This window comes from Diabrotica virgifera, chromosome 3 (genome assembly GCF_917563875.1).
Source record: "Diabrotica virgifera virgifera chromosome 3, PGI_DIABVI_V3a".
Classification (NCBI taxonomy): domain Eukaryota; kingdom Metazoa; phylum Arthropoda; class Insecta; order Coleoptera; family Chrysomelidae; genus Diabrotica; species Diabrotica virgifera.
The window spans coordinates 64,902,204-64,919,054 of record NC_065445.1 but is presented as its reverse complement, the minus strand read 5'-3'; the positions used below and the strand labels follow the sequence as shown (position 1 = coordinate 64,919,054).

The 16,851-nt window shown below is 32.0% G+C and overlaps 1 protein-coding gene across 2 annotated transcripts in view; it reads left to right on the top strand.

Annotated features, from left to right (window-relative positions):
* LOC114334453 (dyslexia-associated protein KIAA0319-like protein) overlaps nucleotides 1-16,851 on the top strand; it is a 224,300-nt gene that overhangs the window by 18,393 nt on the left and 189,056 nt on the right. The window contains exons 2-3 of one of the 2 annotated variants that reach the window (XM_050645140.1): nucleotides 4,464-4,703; nucleotides 7,160-7,345. The exons of the other annotated variant lie outside the window; for it this stretch is intronic. Coding sequence (XP_050501097.1) covers nucleotides 4,464-4,703; nucleotides 7,160-7,345 — 426 coding nt within the window. The remainder of the gene's footprint in view (nucleotides 1-4,463; nucleotides 4,704-7,159; nucleotides 7,346-16,851) is intronic. 2 annotated transcript variants of the gene reach the window in all.

Here is a 16,851-nt window from a genome sequence, read left to right as displayed (position 1 = left end):
TTGGGTGGCGGAATTTTGTGCCGGTGAGTGTATTTTTAATGGTAATGGTATTTATTTTATTAACTTTAGTAAATTACAATACATGACCAACCTTGTACTGGCCAAAAACATTTCAACGTATGGTACGAAAATTGAACAAGTGTATACCTATAAGTATCTGGGCCACGATATTAAACTATGAAGAGACAACCAAACAACAGAGTTAAACAGGAGAATAGGACTAACATGGGCAGCTTATGGAAAATCAAGGAAGTCTTTAGATCAGATTTTCCCATGTACAGTAGAGCGTCGATAATCCGAACTAATTGGTACAGGGGTAGTTCGGATTATCGAACATATGTTCAAAATACATACAAAGCTCATAAAAATAGTAAATATGTACATACGTTTTAGTTACAAGGAATAAAACACCTGCATAATAAACAAATATATTGTATGTATTTCTGCATAAACAAAACAAAAATCCGCGGTCATATTTTGCCCATATTGTCATATTAAATCCAAAAATTCGGTCCGCGATCATATTTTTTAATTTTATAATTTTTTTGCGTTCGGATTACCAGGGTTCGGATTATCGACGCTCTACTGTACTTGAAAAGAAAGGCCTTTGATCAGTGTGTGCTTCCGGTTCTAACTTATGGAGCAGAAACACTTACCCTTATCACAAAAGTAATAAATAAAGTACAAGTGACACAGAGAGCAATGGAGAGGTCAATATTGAATATACACACACCCAAACTTATATGGAATCACCATGTATTTCAAAGTAATATTTATTTCTTTTGAAAAAACTTGTTATTGTTGCGAAGATTAAAGGTTTTTATTGAAAATAAATAAATATATAAGACAATCGGATAGTACAGCCCGGTACGGTATAGATTATTTGCTTGAGTTGCAAGTTGAACGAAAATAAGTAAACTAACTTTTGCGTCCAAAAACGAAAATATGCCTTATGTGGGGTTATAAAACTTACAACGAGGAAAGATTATTAATCTTGTGGAGAAAGTAATGTTCTCAGATGGACATAGCTGCAGAGCTAGGCGTAATACGTTCTGTCCAAAACATATGCTAGGTAAAAGGAACTAGAAAAGCTCAAAAATAAAGCAAGGGAAAGTCGCCAAAAGTAATAACGGCTCTCCACGATCATTTAATTGTCCAATCATCTGGAAGACACCCAACTATTTCTCACCTGCAGCTCCAAAGGCAGATTTTGGAAGCTACAGGTGTAACTGTTTCAGTTGAAACGATAAGAAGAAGAGCTCGTACTAAGAAGTATACAGCAGGAGACAGTTATGGGTTCCCGAGTTATCAAGGCAGCACAAGATTGATCGCCTAAATTGGTGTCTTCACCACCAAAACTGGAACATTGGGAATTGACAAAATGTGCTATTTTCAAAAAGAGTCAGGATTTAATGTAATCAGATGGAAAATCAGATGACCCACGAAATCGTGTAGGTACTTACAGGTCGAGGAAGACAAGCAACTCCTTTAATTTTCATCCAATCAACTTTAACTGCTCACGGGTATGTTAATAACCTGTAGTCAGGCTCTGGAGAGGTGTAACAGGAGAAAATTTAATTTTATTGCATGATAATGGACCTCTACATACCATTAGAGTGACTACAGACATCATTGAAGCAGAAGCTATCCCTTGTTTGGAGCGGCCTGCTTGCTCACCCGAGCTTAATCCTATAGAGTATTTGTGGGATAGGCTTAAAAGAAAAATTAGAGCTCGACGGGATAATCCACAAAACACCGCACGGCTGGTACAAGCTGCTTTTAAAGGATGGAGCAACCTACCACAACAAAATGTTGATAATTTGATTATAGTCGGAGAGATAGAAGCGGATTTTGTGCGTGATAAGTAATATGGAAAAACTATACGGGGATATGTTGAATTAGTTGTGTACATGACTTTCACCAACGACCGGAAACCAGAGTTGGGGCCGAGGGTAGTTATAAGGGGTCAAAGTCGCGGATTTTATTATTTTTTTTATGACGCTCATGATCGAGTTAGTGCACCAACATTTGGGAATAAGTAGGTCATGACGTAACTAAGTAAAATCACTAGGGGTGGAACGCTGCGTGGCCGACAAAGGGGTGGGGGTGGGGGTAAATATAAAAAATGTAAAGGGTTTTTTGCGACGTTCGTGATTGAGATAGTGGACGAAAATTTGAAAATAAGTAGATCATGACATCACTAAGTAAAATCCCCAGAGCCGGAAACCAGAGTTGGGGATGAGGATAGTTATAAGGGGTCAAAGTCGCCGTTTTTATTATTTTTTTTTGTGACGCTCATGATCGAGAGAGTGCACCAAAATTTGGGAATAAGTAGGTCATGACGTAACTAAGTAAAATCTCCAGGGGTGGCACACTGCGTGGCCGACAAAGGGGTGGGGCAGGGGTGAATACAAAAAATATAAGGGGTTTTTTGCGACGTTCGTGATTGACAGAGTGTACCAAAATTTGGGAATAAATAGACCATGACATAACTAAGTAAAATCCTCAGAGCCGGAAACCAGAGTTGGGCATGAGGGTAGTTATAAGGGGTCAAAATCGCCGTTTTTATTATTTTTTTTGTGACGCTCATGATAGAGATAGTGCACCAAAATTTGGGAATAAGTAGGTCATGAGGTAACTAAATACAGTCTCCAGGGGTGGAACGCTGTGTGGCCGATAAAGGGGTGGGGGTAGGTGTGAATATAAAGAATATAAGGGGTTTGTTGCGACGTGCTAGATTGTGATAGTGCACCAAAACTTGGGAATAAGTAGACCATGACTTAGCTAAGTAAAATCCCCAGCGCCGGAAACCAGAGTTGGGGATGAGGGTAGTTTTAAGGGGTCAAAGTCGCAGTGTGTATTATTTTTTTGTGACCCGGCACAACATTTGTCCCCCACGCAGCGTTCCGCCCCTGGAGATTTTACTTAGTAATGTCATGATCTACTTATTCCCAAATTTTGGTGCACTATGTCGATCACGAACGGCAAAAAATACCCCATATATTTTTATACTCACCCCTGCCTACCACCCCTTTGTACCCCAAGCAGCGTTTTGCCCCTGAAGATTTTACTTAGTTACGTCATAAGCTACTTACTCCCAAATTTTGGTGCACTATCTCCATCATGAGCGCCACAAAAAAAAATAATAAAAACCGCGACTTTTACCCCTTATAACTACCCTCGTCCGCCACTCTGGTTTCCGCCTGTGGGGATATTACTTAGTTATGTCATGGTCTACTTATTCCCAAATTTTGGTGCACTATCTCAATCACGAACGTCGCAAAAAACCCCTTACATTTTTTATATTCACCCCTGCCCCTCCCCTTTGTCGGCCACGCAGCGTTCCACTCCTGGAGATTTTACTTAGTAACGTCATGACCTACTTATTCCCAAATTTTGGCGCGCTATCTCGATCATGAGCGTCACAAAAAAATAATAAAAAACGGAACTTTGACCCCTTATAACTACCTTCCTTCCCCATTCTGGTTTCCGGCTCTGGGGATTATAATTATTTATGTCATGGTCTACTTATACCCAAATTTTGGTGCACTATCTCGATCACGAACGTCGCAAAAAAACCCCTTATATTTTTTATATTCACCTCTACCCCCACCCTTTGTCGGCCACGCAGCGTTGAGCCCCTACAGATTTTACTTAGATACGTCATGACCTACTTATTCCCAAATTTTGGTGCACTATCTCGATCATGAGCGTCATAAAAAAAATAATAAAATCCGCGACTTTGACCCCTTATAACTACCCTCGGCCCCAACTCTGGTTTCCGGCCGTTGGTGAAAGTAATGTACACAACTAATTCAACATATCCCCGTATAGTTTTTCCATATTACTTATCACGCACAAAATCCGCTCCCAGCTCTTAGACTATTAGGAGCGTGTCCACGCAAACTGAAGCTTGCATAAGGACTAGAGGTGATAACACTGACTACCACAAAATACAAAAAAAAAATAAATAAAAACAAGTTAAACATTATTTGTTTTACATTGAAATTTTTTACGTTATTGACTTTAAAACAACTACTTTCAATTTGTTTGTTAAATACTTTATTGTTTTATTTAATTGTTATGTATTTGTTATTAAATTGCTTTAAAATAAATATTGTCTAACTTCATGTGTTCGTTTTTTTTAAATTCGCACGGAATAGTAAGAAATATCAGATGATGCCATATAAGTTTGGGTGTGTGTATATCTCAGAGGGAGAGAGAGAGTTTCAAATAGTTTGGAGAAAAACTTGTGTTATGGGCGCAGTTAAAGGAATTACAATGCTTAAATGGAACTGGGCAGGTTTTGTAGCCAGCGTCAGAGATGAAAGATGGACCAAGAAAATTTTAGAATGAAAACCTAGACATGATGCTTATCGTAATCAAGAACGTCCTCCAACAAAACTTGGTTTTCCAATTTCCAAGTTGGTTTTTAAATACTAATTTGTAATCGTTTGTTTTAGGAATCTTTGAAGAGGTTGAAGGTCCAAACAAATTAAAAACTTGCGTTTTGGAATGCTGTATAAAAGATACCTGTAATGTAGCTTTTATGCATAATGATAAGTGTTACCATATTACTTGCAAGAATGACGAGGTTTGTTTACCAACAACCACTACAAATTTGAACAAGTCTGATCGACTTTTCTTAGTTTTGGTAAAACCTGTAGATGATCAGTCGTGGGAAGAGGTTTTACGACAACAAGGTAATTTGCAAAAATATCTTTTACTCTGGGAAAATTAGGAAAAAACAAGGAAAAGATATTTACTAGCAATTTTATTGCTGGAATCGAACCTTAAGGGCATATGCGGAAAATCTCGGCTCCGATGCTTTTCAGATACATTATTTTTTTTTCGAATCCTGAGAAAACTAATAAATATTTAAAAAAAAATTAAACGCAGGATGAAAGATTAGATTATTACCGAAGGCCGAAAGTCCCTTAGAATAAACAGAAAGTTCCTTTGGAATGAAATATTTGAAATTAATGATCACACTAATTTTTTTCTTTTTTATTCGGTCACCCCTGTAACTTATTAAAATAAACATTATAGAATTTTTCAGGGGCTTTTGGCCCTCGGTAATAACGCAATCTCTCATTGTGCGTTTAAATGTTTCAAGAATATTTATTAGTTTTCTCAGGATTCGAAAAAAAAATGAATTCATTTGAAAATCATTGGAGCCGAGATTTTGCGCCCATGCCCTTAAGAATGCATATATTAGGAATATAGGTATGCAAAGTCCTATGTAAAGTAGAAAGTGTGCTGTTTTGTTTATAAACAAATTAGCGCCCAGAAATCTTCTTTTTTTCAATTATTGCTCTGTAACTCCCGAAGATTTTAACTCTAAACCAAAAACACCAAAATAAAAATTCAGCGTAATTTAATTCTGCACAGAGATATTTTTTCTCCAATTTCCTTCGACGAAAATTTTCCACGAAAAATCCGGGTTTTCTCAACAAAATCTTTAACTTTCAGCTAAACTTTTATGGAAGTAATTATTTATCAATAATTAAATAGCTTGGTGACATAAAAGCTTTTTTGTAGTAGATTATATTTCCGGAAGCCGGTGACAATCTAACAAATAGTTTAGCAACAATTAAATTGTTAATTAAAAATTTACGGTTGCAATAATAACCAGAATAATTATGATACACCACAATAACTATGATTTTCGTATAAAAAGACACTATACCTATCTAACATACGTTAGAGAATTGAAATTGGACTATTTGAGCGACCTTGAGCGTATAATTATTTAAACAATCTTTGTTTAAACAAATTAAAAATGTTTTTATAATAGATAAATAAATTTATTATAACAAAACTATAGCATAAATATATAAAATATTAATAAAATTGCTCTATGGGAAGCCGAAAAAATACTTTTTTTTTAAAGTATACCGATTTTGAGCTTTGAAATTATATTTTCTTCAACCTAGTTTTTGATTGGGATTTTTGTATTTTTGACGCGTAATACTGATCGTTTTTATTATTATAATATGTTATTGAGTCTCTTGAAGATGTGAAAATTTTTATGTAGAAAGAGGACCAATATAAAAAGATAACGGTTCGAAAATTACTATCATATTATTTATAACTTCGTCGTAAATGCAGGTCAACTTTGAGCGGTTGTATCTCAGGAGCCACTACTAGCAATTCAACTTTTTTTCTTTTAAAAAAAGCGTCCTGCCGCGTCCTTTCCCATACTGTTTTCTTAATTTAATCTAATAGTTGCCGAGATATTTTGTTTGTTTATAAGCTAAAAAATTGTTTATAACTTTAAAACATTCCTGAAGCCGCTCAAATAGTCCAATTTCAATTCTCTAAAGTATGTTAGATAGGCATAGTGCCTTTTTATACGAAAATCATAGTTATTCTGGTGTATCATAATAAACCTGGTTATTGTTGTTCTGAAGCTATTTTGGCAATATTGGCAATATCATTTTAAAGTCGTCTACTTTAAAATGTATGATACGTGTCTGAATTGCCGATATAAATGAGTCAGATTAAATAAATTATTAGAAGAATTTTTTACTAAGCAACAACATTTTTGTTTATTTAGTATTATTTTGTATTTTGACAACGACACCCGACTTGGACGTCGAAACGTTAATAAAATCATTTTTAGGTAAAATTGTGGCTTATTTCCCATTTGAATATACTTAAACCTGGTTATTATTGCGACCGTAACTCTACCTCTACCAGTTCATCTCTGTTTACTTCGCAGTGTATGAAGCTTTTATGTCACCAAGCTATTTAATTATTAATAAATAATTACTTCCATAAAATTTTTGTTGAAAATTACAGATTTTGCTGGGAAAATCCGGATTTTCCGAGAAAAATTTTCGTCGAAGGAAATCGTAAAAAAATATCTATCTGTGCAGAATTAAATTACGGTAAATTTTTATTTGAGTGTTTTTGGTTTAAAGTTAAAAACTTCGGAGTTACAGAGTAATAATTGAAAAATAAAAGAATATTTCGTAGCGCTAATTTGTTTATAAACAAAATAGCACACTTTCTGCGGACTTTGCAGACCTATATTATTAATATATACAAACCTAACATTCGATTCCAGCAATAAAATAGCTGGTAAATAACCTTTCCCAAAACTGGCCTTTTTTCTATAATCTGCCCAGACTATTTGTAATTCATCCAATTTTAGATTTCTCGAGGAATCAAGAAGACAAGGAAATCTTTAATATTTTAAATGACAGAAAAAGATTCGAGGACGTTTTCAGAGATCTGCTGAAAGAAGAATCTTACGAACGAGGAATGTATTGTGAAATGGGCGAAAATATGTGCATGGTCAATGAAGAATGTGTACCAGCTCATGCCAAAACTAACTCAGGTAATATTTAAAAAATGTGTTTGGTACCAAAATATTTGAATGACTCAAAACCATTAATTGTATGTAACCATTGTACCGATCTTATCTTGCTTGTTTTTATTGTTTGATTAGAATCGGTTTAAACAGTTTGCACAAAAATTATATTATTTCTGTGGCTTGGTTCTAAAAGGGCCAATGTTAAAATCTTTACATTTGAGAAAACTGCAGTTGAAGTTTTTGCCAAACATACTTTTATTTATAGTTTTATTGTAATGCGTACTCACCAAATTTTGCCCAGATGATAATATATTTGAATAGAATAAGACTGTGTTTTTATTTTTTTTTCTGTGGTTTAAAAATTTCAAAAAAAAAGACGACATTAGCCCTTATTGCCTAATTTTTTTTATTTGTATTTATTTTCTTTTGAGACATTGGCCATTATAACTAGAACACTAATAAACATAGTGACTTTATACTAATGGTGTATTATGTAGCAACATATGTAGTTAATTGTAGACAAAAATGACAGAAATAAAAATTAATAATAGGAAGATACAGATGGTAGTAAAAGATACATAAAAATAAAATTATTATTATTAAATTAATGGGGGAAACTGTTTCAAGAAACTTTCCTTATCCTGAAAAATCACTTTCTTCATCCGGAGCTTCATCTGGAAAATATTCCAGTATATTATTATTTGCAATTATTTGTTAGTCTGCATTAGTTTCCTTCATTATGTCTCAACCGTTGGAACTTATTATCCTGTTCTTCTATAGAATTTGCTATCAACTGGTTTTGTCCAGAGCTAGATAACTGATAAAACTCCGTGAAAAGTTTTTTTAGCGTCTCTTGAGTAAATTTTTCAAAGCACTTGTTCGAACATGTGCCTTTAGTCGCTTAGCTGGTATTGTTTTTCCCGAAATCGACTTATACTCTTTACCTTCTGATTTTAGTGAATTTCTCACGTTCCGTGTCCAATTGGGAGGATTGCGCTTTCATTTTCTTGTAATGCCTTCTTTGTCTTGTTTTCTTCTTCCTCTATTACTATCTACTAAAGTTGTATTGCCAATACCTTCAAACTTCTCGACTACATACTGGTCGTCTGTTGGTACATACAGGGTGAGTTTTTAGTGCGGGATCGGTCGATAACTCCATTATGGTATAAAATATCGAGAAAAGTTATTTAAAAAAAATGTAGGCAATGATATTCTCCACGCTTGGAAAATATGTCCATTTCTACAGGGTGATCAGTAACTGTGTGGTATATCAAACATATAATTTTTTAAATGGGACACCCTATATATTTTTTCATATTTATATTCCCCTCATAATTCTTGTTCATATAATATATGGTTTTGCATTACTATACAGAGTATTTAACAAGTTATGACCATTTTTATTTCGAAATCACTATGAGGTTAACACCCTGTATATAAAGAAGTAATTTGTAGACAATAATTTGTTTTATGTAATAAGATAAACAATATACTGTAGTTTTTAAATTAAGTCCAATTCACATCATTGACGAATATTTGTATACAGGGTGAACTACAAAACCAAATTACGATTTTCTCTATTTTTTTAAATGGATCACCCTATATTTTATTTTTCAACATTATTGTATTTAATATACTCTTTCATTTTTATATAGCATTCCCTATATCTAAACTGATTACTTTCTGAGATATTTTTAGTTTTCTTCAAATTTCGGGACTACGTTCAATTTTTCTAGTAGAAATAAGTTAGTATTGAGTGATAATTAAACAAAATTATTTTTATTAGATAAATAACTAACACAAAATATAAACCATAGCAATATGCAGTGAATATACCAATAAATGTGATATTAAGAAATTATCATATTTCCCTAATAGACAAGAATCGTAAAATTCCTACAAAAAAAACTTTGTATTGTATATAATAATATAACAAGATTATTTTTATTCAATAAATAACTTACATGAAACATAAATCAAAACAATATACAACTGATGTAACAGTTTTTAGATTGGTATATCAACAGCATTCTAAGCCAAGAATTTTTTAGTAGAACATTCATTTTTATGAGCACTTTTAAACTACAAAACAAAATTACGATTTTCTCAATTTTTTTTTAAATAGATCACCCTATATTTTATTTTTTTTTAAATATTGTATTTACGATACTCTTTCATTTTTATATAGCATCTCCTATACCTAAACTTATTAGTTTCTGAGATATTTTTAGTTTTCTTCATTTGCCGGGAATACATTCAAATCTTATAAATATAAATAACTTACATAACAAATAAGTATTACGTAATAATATAACAAATATTTTCATTCAATAAATAACTAACAAAAAAATAATAAACCATAACAAAATTTAATGAATGTACCAATTAATGTGATGTTAAGGATACAAGTCTAAAATAAATGTTGAAAATGACCACTTTCAACGACTATGCAATTTTGTAACCGATATTCAAATGACCGAGCCACATTTCTAACATTTCTGTAAGTCAATATTATTAAAAGCTTCTTTTATTCTATTTTTCATATAATCAAGCGTTGTTGGATGCTTCTGGTATACAAGGATTTTTATATAGCCCCACTTGAAAAAAATCAATTTTGGAAGAACTGGAGCACCGTCGTATAAAAACCTCAACCGTCAAAAAATGTGGACCAATCATATAATCTGTAACAATATCACCTTAAACATTTATAGATCACCTAGTTTGAGTGTTAACAAAGTAGGGATTTCTTGATGCATACTAACGAAATTTAATATGAAAATTATATTATTAATAACTGCGGGTCACAATCTGCAATTAGGAATGTGTTACTAAAAACTTCTTGGCTTAAAATGCTGTTGATATAATAATCTAAAAACTATTAAATTAGTTGTATATTGTTTTGATTTATGTTTTGTGTGAGTTGTTTATTAAATAAAAATAATCTTGAAATTTTATTATACACAAGATACCTATATTTTTTTTGTAGGAATTGTATGATTCTTGTATATTATGGAAATATGATAATTCCTTAATATCACATTTATTGATACATTCATTGCATATTGCTATGGTTTATATTTTGTGTTAGTTATTTATTGAATAAAAATAATTTTGTTTAATTATCACTCAATACCAACTTATTTCTACTAGAAAAATTGAATGTATTCCCGAAAGTTGAAGAAAACTAAAAATATCTCCGAAAGTAATAAGTTTAGATATAGGGAATGCTATATAAAAATGAAAGAGTATAATAAATACAATATTTTTGAAAAATAAAATATAGGGTGATCCATTTAAAAAAATAGAGAAAATCGTAATTTGGTTTTGTAGTTCACCCTGTATACAAACATTCGTCAATGATTTCAATTGGACTTAATTTAAAAACTACAGTATATTACTTATCTTACTACATAAAACAAATTATTGTCTATGAATTACTTATTTATATACAGGGTGTTAATCTCATGGGGATTTCGAAATAAAAATGGTCATAACTTGTTAAATACTCTGTATAGTAATGCAAAACCCTATATTATATGAACAAGAATTATAAGGGGAATATAAATATGAAAAAATATATAGGGTGTCCCATTTAAAAAAGTATATGTTTGATATACCACGCTGTTATTGATCACCCTGTAGAAATGGACATATTTTCCAAGCGTGGAGAATATCATTGCCTACATTTTTCCTAATTAACTTTTTTCGATATTCTATACCGTAATGGAATTATCGCCCGATCCCGCACTAAAAACTCACCCTGTATATTCATCATCACTATCTTCAAACGGTTCTGGACCGCTAGAATCTGTATTTTCTGTGACTCCATTATTTCTGACTGATGCTGATTCTGTATGACTTACCATTACTGTAACCTACCTAATACCTAGTCTTTCTTGTCCTTAAATTAATATCTATTTTACTAATTCCAAAACTTACTGACGGCGCCGAGACTGCTGATGTCACAGGTGTAGGTAGATATGTGTCAATTCAAGCTAGAAGCGCCAATGTATACATTGGTCCACTGAATATTCCACTAAATAATAATGTCAGTCATTGATAAAAGGGCCAATGTATATATTGGCCTACTAAATATTCCGCTGAATAACAATAACACTAATCAATAAAAGGGCCAATGTCAAGTTTGGCCCTTTTAACCGAAACTTATGTGAATTTTTTCATTATGACATTGGCCACCATTACACTAATATTACGGCTTTCTGTTTTAGCATATGAAATTATGTATCAAACGATGTTTAATGCACTGGTTTGCTCAAAACAACAAAAAATTTACATTGGCTCTTTTAGCTCCAAGTCACAGATTTATAGGTTTTAAAAATGCTATACTTTTTGTTTTCTATTGTGACAAACTTTGTTTTTTTTATACAGTGCTAACCAAAAGTCCCCTCCCCTCTCGTATATTTTGAACGGTTATAGTTGTAATAGTGAAATTTGGAGGTAGGAAATACACGGACGTGGTCTTCTCAACTACATAGTCATAACAGGTGACATAATAGTCATAGATGACGTTACAGAGCCACTTTGACCGATAATTTTAAATGAGATCTTATGACAAAGTGATATCTCGTTTGAAAGGTATTGAAAATACCTATTCAATCATACTAATTTTGTTTGGGTTTAAGCTGATTTTTAAGAATACATTAAATAAATACTAAAATTGTAGTTTCGCATTAAATTAATACAGATTTAAGTTCTTATACAGGGTGTTTCATTGGGAAAGTAACATACGTTAACTGGGTGTTTTATGTATTTTGCCATTTTCTTATGTGGTTCATAACTTTTTAACCACACTGTATATTTATTTTATATTTGGCAGCCAATTATCCTTTACGGTGTACAATAAATTAATTTATTTACAATTGTAAAAAATCCAGGTCCGGATTAAAAAATATTGGATAAATGTTCCAACCCAAAAACAAAACCCTGTACATTATATTTTTTTTAAATGGATTTTTCAGTTGAAAAGAGGATGAAGAACTAAATTTGGTGGTATACTTTGACTTTTCGGCAAAATGATTTTTCTGGTTAAATTTTGAATTTGAATACTGAAATTATGTGAATTGCGAGAGCTTAAAAAAAAGGGTACCCCCCGTTAAGATAGACAAAATGCCCTCACTCTCAGAATTCAATCTTTTTAATTTTTTTATGTTTTGTGCAATTGAAAAATGAGATAACGCGGATTTTTAGCTCGCCACCCCCTACCCCTCCCCTACAGCCAAAAACGTAGATTTTTAGATTTAATTTTTTTTAGTTGGGTTGCAATTGATTTAAAAATTTCAAAAAATTCACACGTATAGCTGAGGCTTTTACAAAACATGTCCATTTTTTATGGACCCTTAGGTCGAGTGTACATAACCTCAAATTTTTTTTAACGTTTTTAAAACCTATTAACTTTTTTTTGGAGGGGGCTGCAGGTCCAATTTTTTTGCATTTTGTGTATTTTATCAAAAGCTATCTCTCTGATTTTTTTTAGATTTTTCCGTCAGGTGCGCCATCTTGAAAAATTCAGAAAACTGTTTTTTTGGGGGGTTTTGGGGATTTTCTCCATTTTATAGACTGCAACATAGATCAACTCAAGGTTTTGTTAATATATTGTGTATAATTTGAAATAACTGAGTATATTAGGATATTCAAAAATTGGGCGAAACACTTTTAAACCACCCAAAAACCATGTTTGTTTAAAGTTTTGTAAGGATTTTTGCGGGTCTAATTATATTTTTTGAGGTCGATACAGCCTGAATATATTTTTTTATTTTTTACGTTCTATGTGATTTTAAGAAATTAGGACTCACCGCAATTTTAGCCCACTTCCCCTATTTCCCCTCCCCCACAGCCAAAAATGTAAATTTTTTTATTTTATTTTTTTTTTAAGTTGGTTTGCAATTAAATTATAAATGTTGTTTTGAAGCTATTTCTTTGTGGAATTTTTGTAATTAACTATTCTAAATGGGAAATAAGCCACAATTTAACTAAAAGATGATTTTATTTTCCATCTGTAATGCGATAGAGAGACTTCGATAATCTGTGACGCACTGAAAAAATGGTTTGGGACGATCTATATAAATAAGTCAGATTAAATTAAATTATTAGAAGATTTTTTTACCAAGCAACATTTTTGTTTAATTTATTAATATTTTGTATTTTGACAACGACGTCCGTGGTGGACGTCGAAACGTTAATAAAATCATTTTTTAGTTAAATTGTGGCTTATGTCGCATTTAGAATAGTTAGTAATTATTAAATTATAAATTACAAAAAAATCATACGAACAGCTGAGGCTTTTACAGAACGTCTATTTTTATGAACCCGAAGGTCGAGTGTACATTATTATAACCTCATTTTTTTTTTGTTTTTTAATAGGTACGTATAACTTTTTTTGGCGATGGCTGCTAATTTTTTTTGTGTTTTGTGTATTTTACAAACCATCTACGTTTGGCTCCTAATGCAAATAGTCCACGCTGTATGCTTGTCCCGTTAGGTAAATTATTCCGATTAATTTTTTTGCACAAACTTACTCAAAAACAGGTCCTTATAACAAATCCACAAGGTGCCAGGCAGTACCGCGGTCGGAAAATTGTTTAAACATTTTTTAAAACGAATTCAAAAAATCAATTTTTTCACTTCGGACAAATTTGTTTTAGATTCTCTGGATCAAGCTGAGCAAAAAAGGTATCTTGTGATTTTTCTATAAAATTAACTGTTGTCGAGTTACATGCAATTTCAAATTTGAAAAACGCGAAAATGGCCATTTTCAAGGCTTAATAACTCGATTAAAAATTATTTATCATGAAAGCCATAAAGGGACCAACACAAGTTTAGAGCCCCCTGCAATAGCCTAAAGAAATTTTTGTCATTATTTTATTACCAACTATTATTTTTAATAATTAAAAATGAGCGCCAAGCATGTATTGAAGCGGCCGTCCGCGAGAGAGAGATGTACAATATTCATTGGACGTTTTAAAAGAATATCGATTGGAAGTCAAAAATACGTTTTAAAAAAATAAAAAAAAGGAATTTTGAGGTTATATGTATTGTAGACTCGACCTACACGGGTCTATAAAAAATAGATATGTTTTGTAGAAGCCTCATAAAAATTTTAAATTAATTGCAACTTTAAACAAAAAAAAAATAAAAAAATTGACGTTTTTGTGGGGGCAGGGGGAGGGGGTGGTGTGCTAAAAATGCGATTAGTCTTATTTTTTGTTCACATATAACGTAAAAAAATGAAAAAAAATATTCAGGCTGTATCGATCTCAAAAAATATCATTAAGCCCGCAAAAACCCTTACATAACTTAAAAACATGGTTTTTGGGGGGTTTAAAGGTGTTTTGGCCAATTTTTGATAATCCTACAATACTCATTTATTTAAAATTATACATAATCTATTAACAAAACCTTGAGTTGATCTATGTTGCAGTCTATAAAATGGAGAAAATCCCTAAAATCCCCCTAAAAAAACAGTTTTCCGGATTTTTCAAGATGGCGCACCTGACGGAAAAATCTGAAAAAAAATCAGAGAGATAACTTTTGATAAAATACACAAAATCCAAAAAAAATTGGACCTTCAGCCCTCTCCAAAAAAAAGTTTAGGTTTTAGGTTTTAAAAAAGTTAAAAAAAAATTTGAGGTTATGTACACTCGACCTAAGGATCCATAAAGAATGGACATGTTTTGTAAAAGCCTCAGCTACACGTGTGAATTTTTTGAAATTTTTAAATAAATTGCTACCCAACTAAAAAAAATTAAATCTAAAAATCTACGTTTTTGGCTGTGGGGGGAGGAGTAAGGGGTGGCGAGCTTAAAATCCGCGTTATCTCATTTTTTAATTGCACAGAACGTAAAAAAATCTAAAAAATTGAATTCTGAGAGTGAGGGCATTTTGCCTATCTTAAATCCTTTAAATACAACTTACAATTTGTTAACGCACTGTATATTTATTTTATATTTAACACGCGAATATTCTTTTAGGTGTCCAATCAATTTATTTATTTACAATTATAAAAAATCCAGGCCGGATTAAAAAATATTGTAAATATGTTCCGACGCAAAAATCACGCTGTATATTAAATTTTTTTAACATGGATTTTGCATTTGAAAAGAGGATGAAAAACTAAATGTAGTGGCATACTTTGAATTTTCGGCAAAATGATTTTTCTGGTAAAATTTTGAATTTGATTCTGAAATTATGCCAATTGCGAGAGCTCTAAGTAGAAAAAATTAGAATGCGACTTAATTTTAATTAATACCATTATTTAATCTAAATTGGTGAAATGTTAACATTTCAGTGTTTTTTTATTATGTGTGACAAATAGTTTATGGCGAACATTCATCTTTAAATAATGAATAAATAATGAAGGGTCAATAAAGAATACATCACTTTAATCAACAAAGTATCTAAAAATTATAACAAAACAGCTAAAATTTGCAGCATAATAACTATTCAAAACTAAAGTACATACTTATTCAAAATTACCTCTATCAAAAATTATTGTTATGTGTGCAAATTTTAATATTTTATCAATTTAGATTAAATGATGGTATTAATTAAAATTAAGTCCTATTTTAATGTATCTTACCTTGTGCTTCGCAATTCACATAATTTCAGAATTCAAATTAAAAATTTTACCAGAAAAATCATTTTGCCGAAAATTCAAAGTATACCACTACATTTAGTTTTTCCTCATCTTTTCAAATGCAAAATCCATTTTAAAAAAATTTAATGTACAGAGTGTTGTTTTCGGGTCGGAACATTTTTCCAATATTTTTAATCCGAACCTGGATTTTTTATAATTGTAAATAAATTAATTTATTGTACACCTTAAATGATATTTGCGTGCCAAATATAAAATAAATATACAGTGTGGTTAAAAAGTTAGAAACCAATTAAGAAAATGGCAAAATAGATAAAACACCCAGTATCTTTGTTATTAATGGAGTAAGACCCATTAAGTATGGTTTTTTGAGACCGCATAAGTGTCCTCTTTCTACAGTTAACCTATGTTACTTTCCCAATGAAACACCCTGCATTTTGTGTTCAAAATGTGCTCCATCTACTTCCTAACAGTAATGTATCGTATTGCTAAACTCTTGTGGTACTCGTTCAAATGTGTCGGGGGAATTTTCTCTACATTATTCAACAATTCGTTGTTTCAAGATGTCAATACTGTTGGGTGCTGTAGCGTAAACTTTAGACTTCAAGTGCCCCCACAGAAAAAAATCTAATGATGTAAGGTCCGGTGACCGAGCTGGCCATTCTATCCAACCTCGTCGTCCAATCCATCTACCAGGATATTCCTCATCTAGATACGTCTTGCTGCACCATAATAGTGTGCAGGAGCACCATCTTGTTGAAACGTTATTTCTAAGTGCCGAATCCATCTGACTTATCTTCTATAATTTCAAAAATTAACGGCTCAGTTGCGTTTTGTACCTGGGCAAACATGTACTTACTTTTTCTGGAAATTGATTAGTATGCTTTTCACGAAGGAAGTAAGGATTTGTGTCACTCCA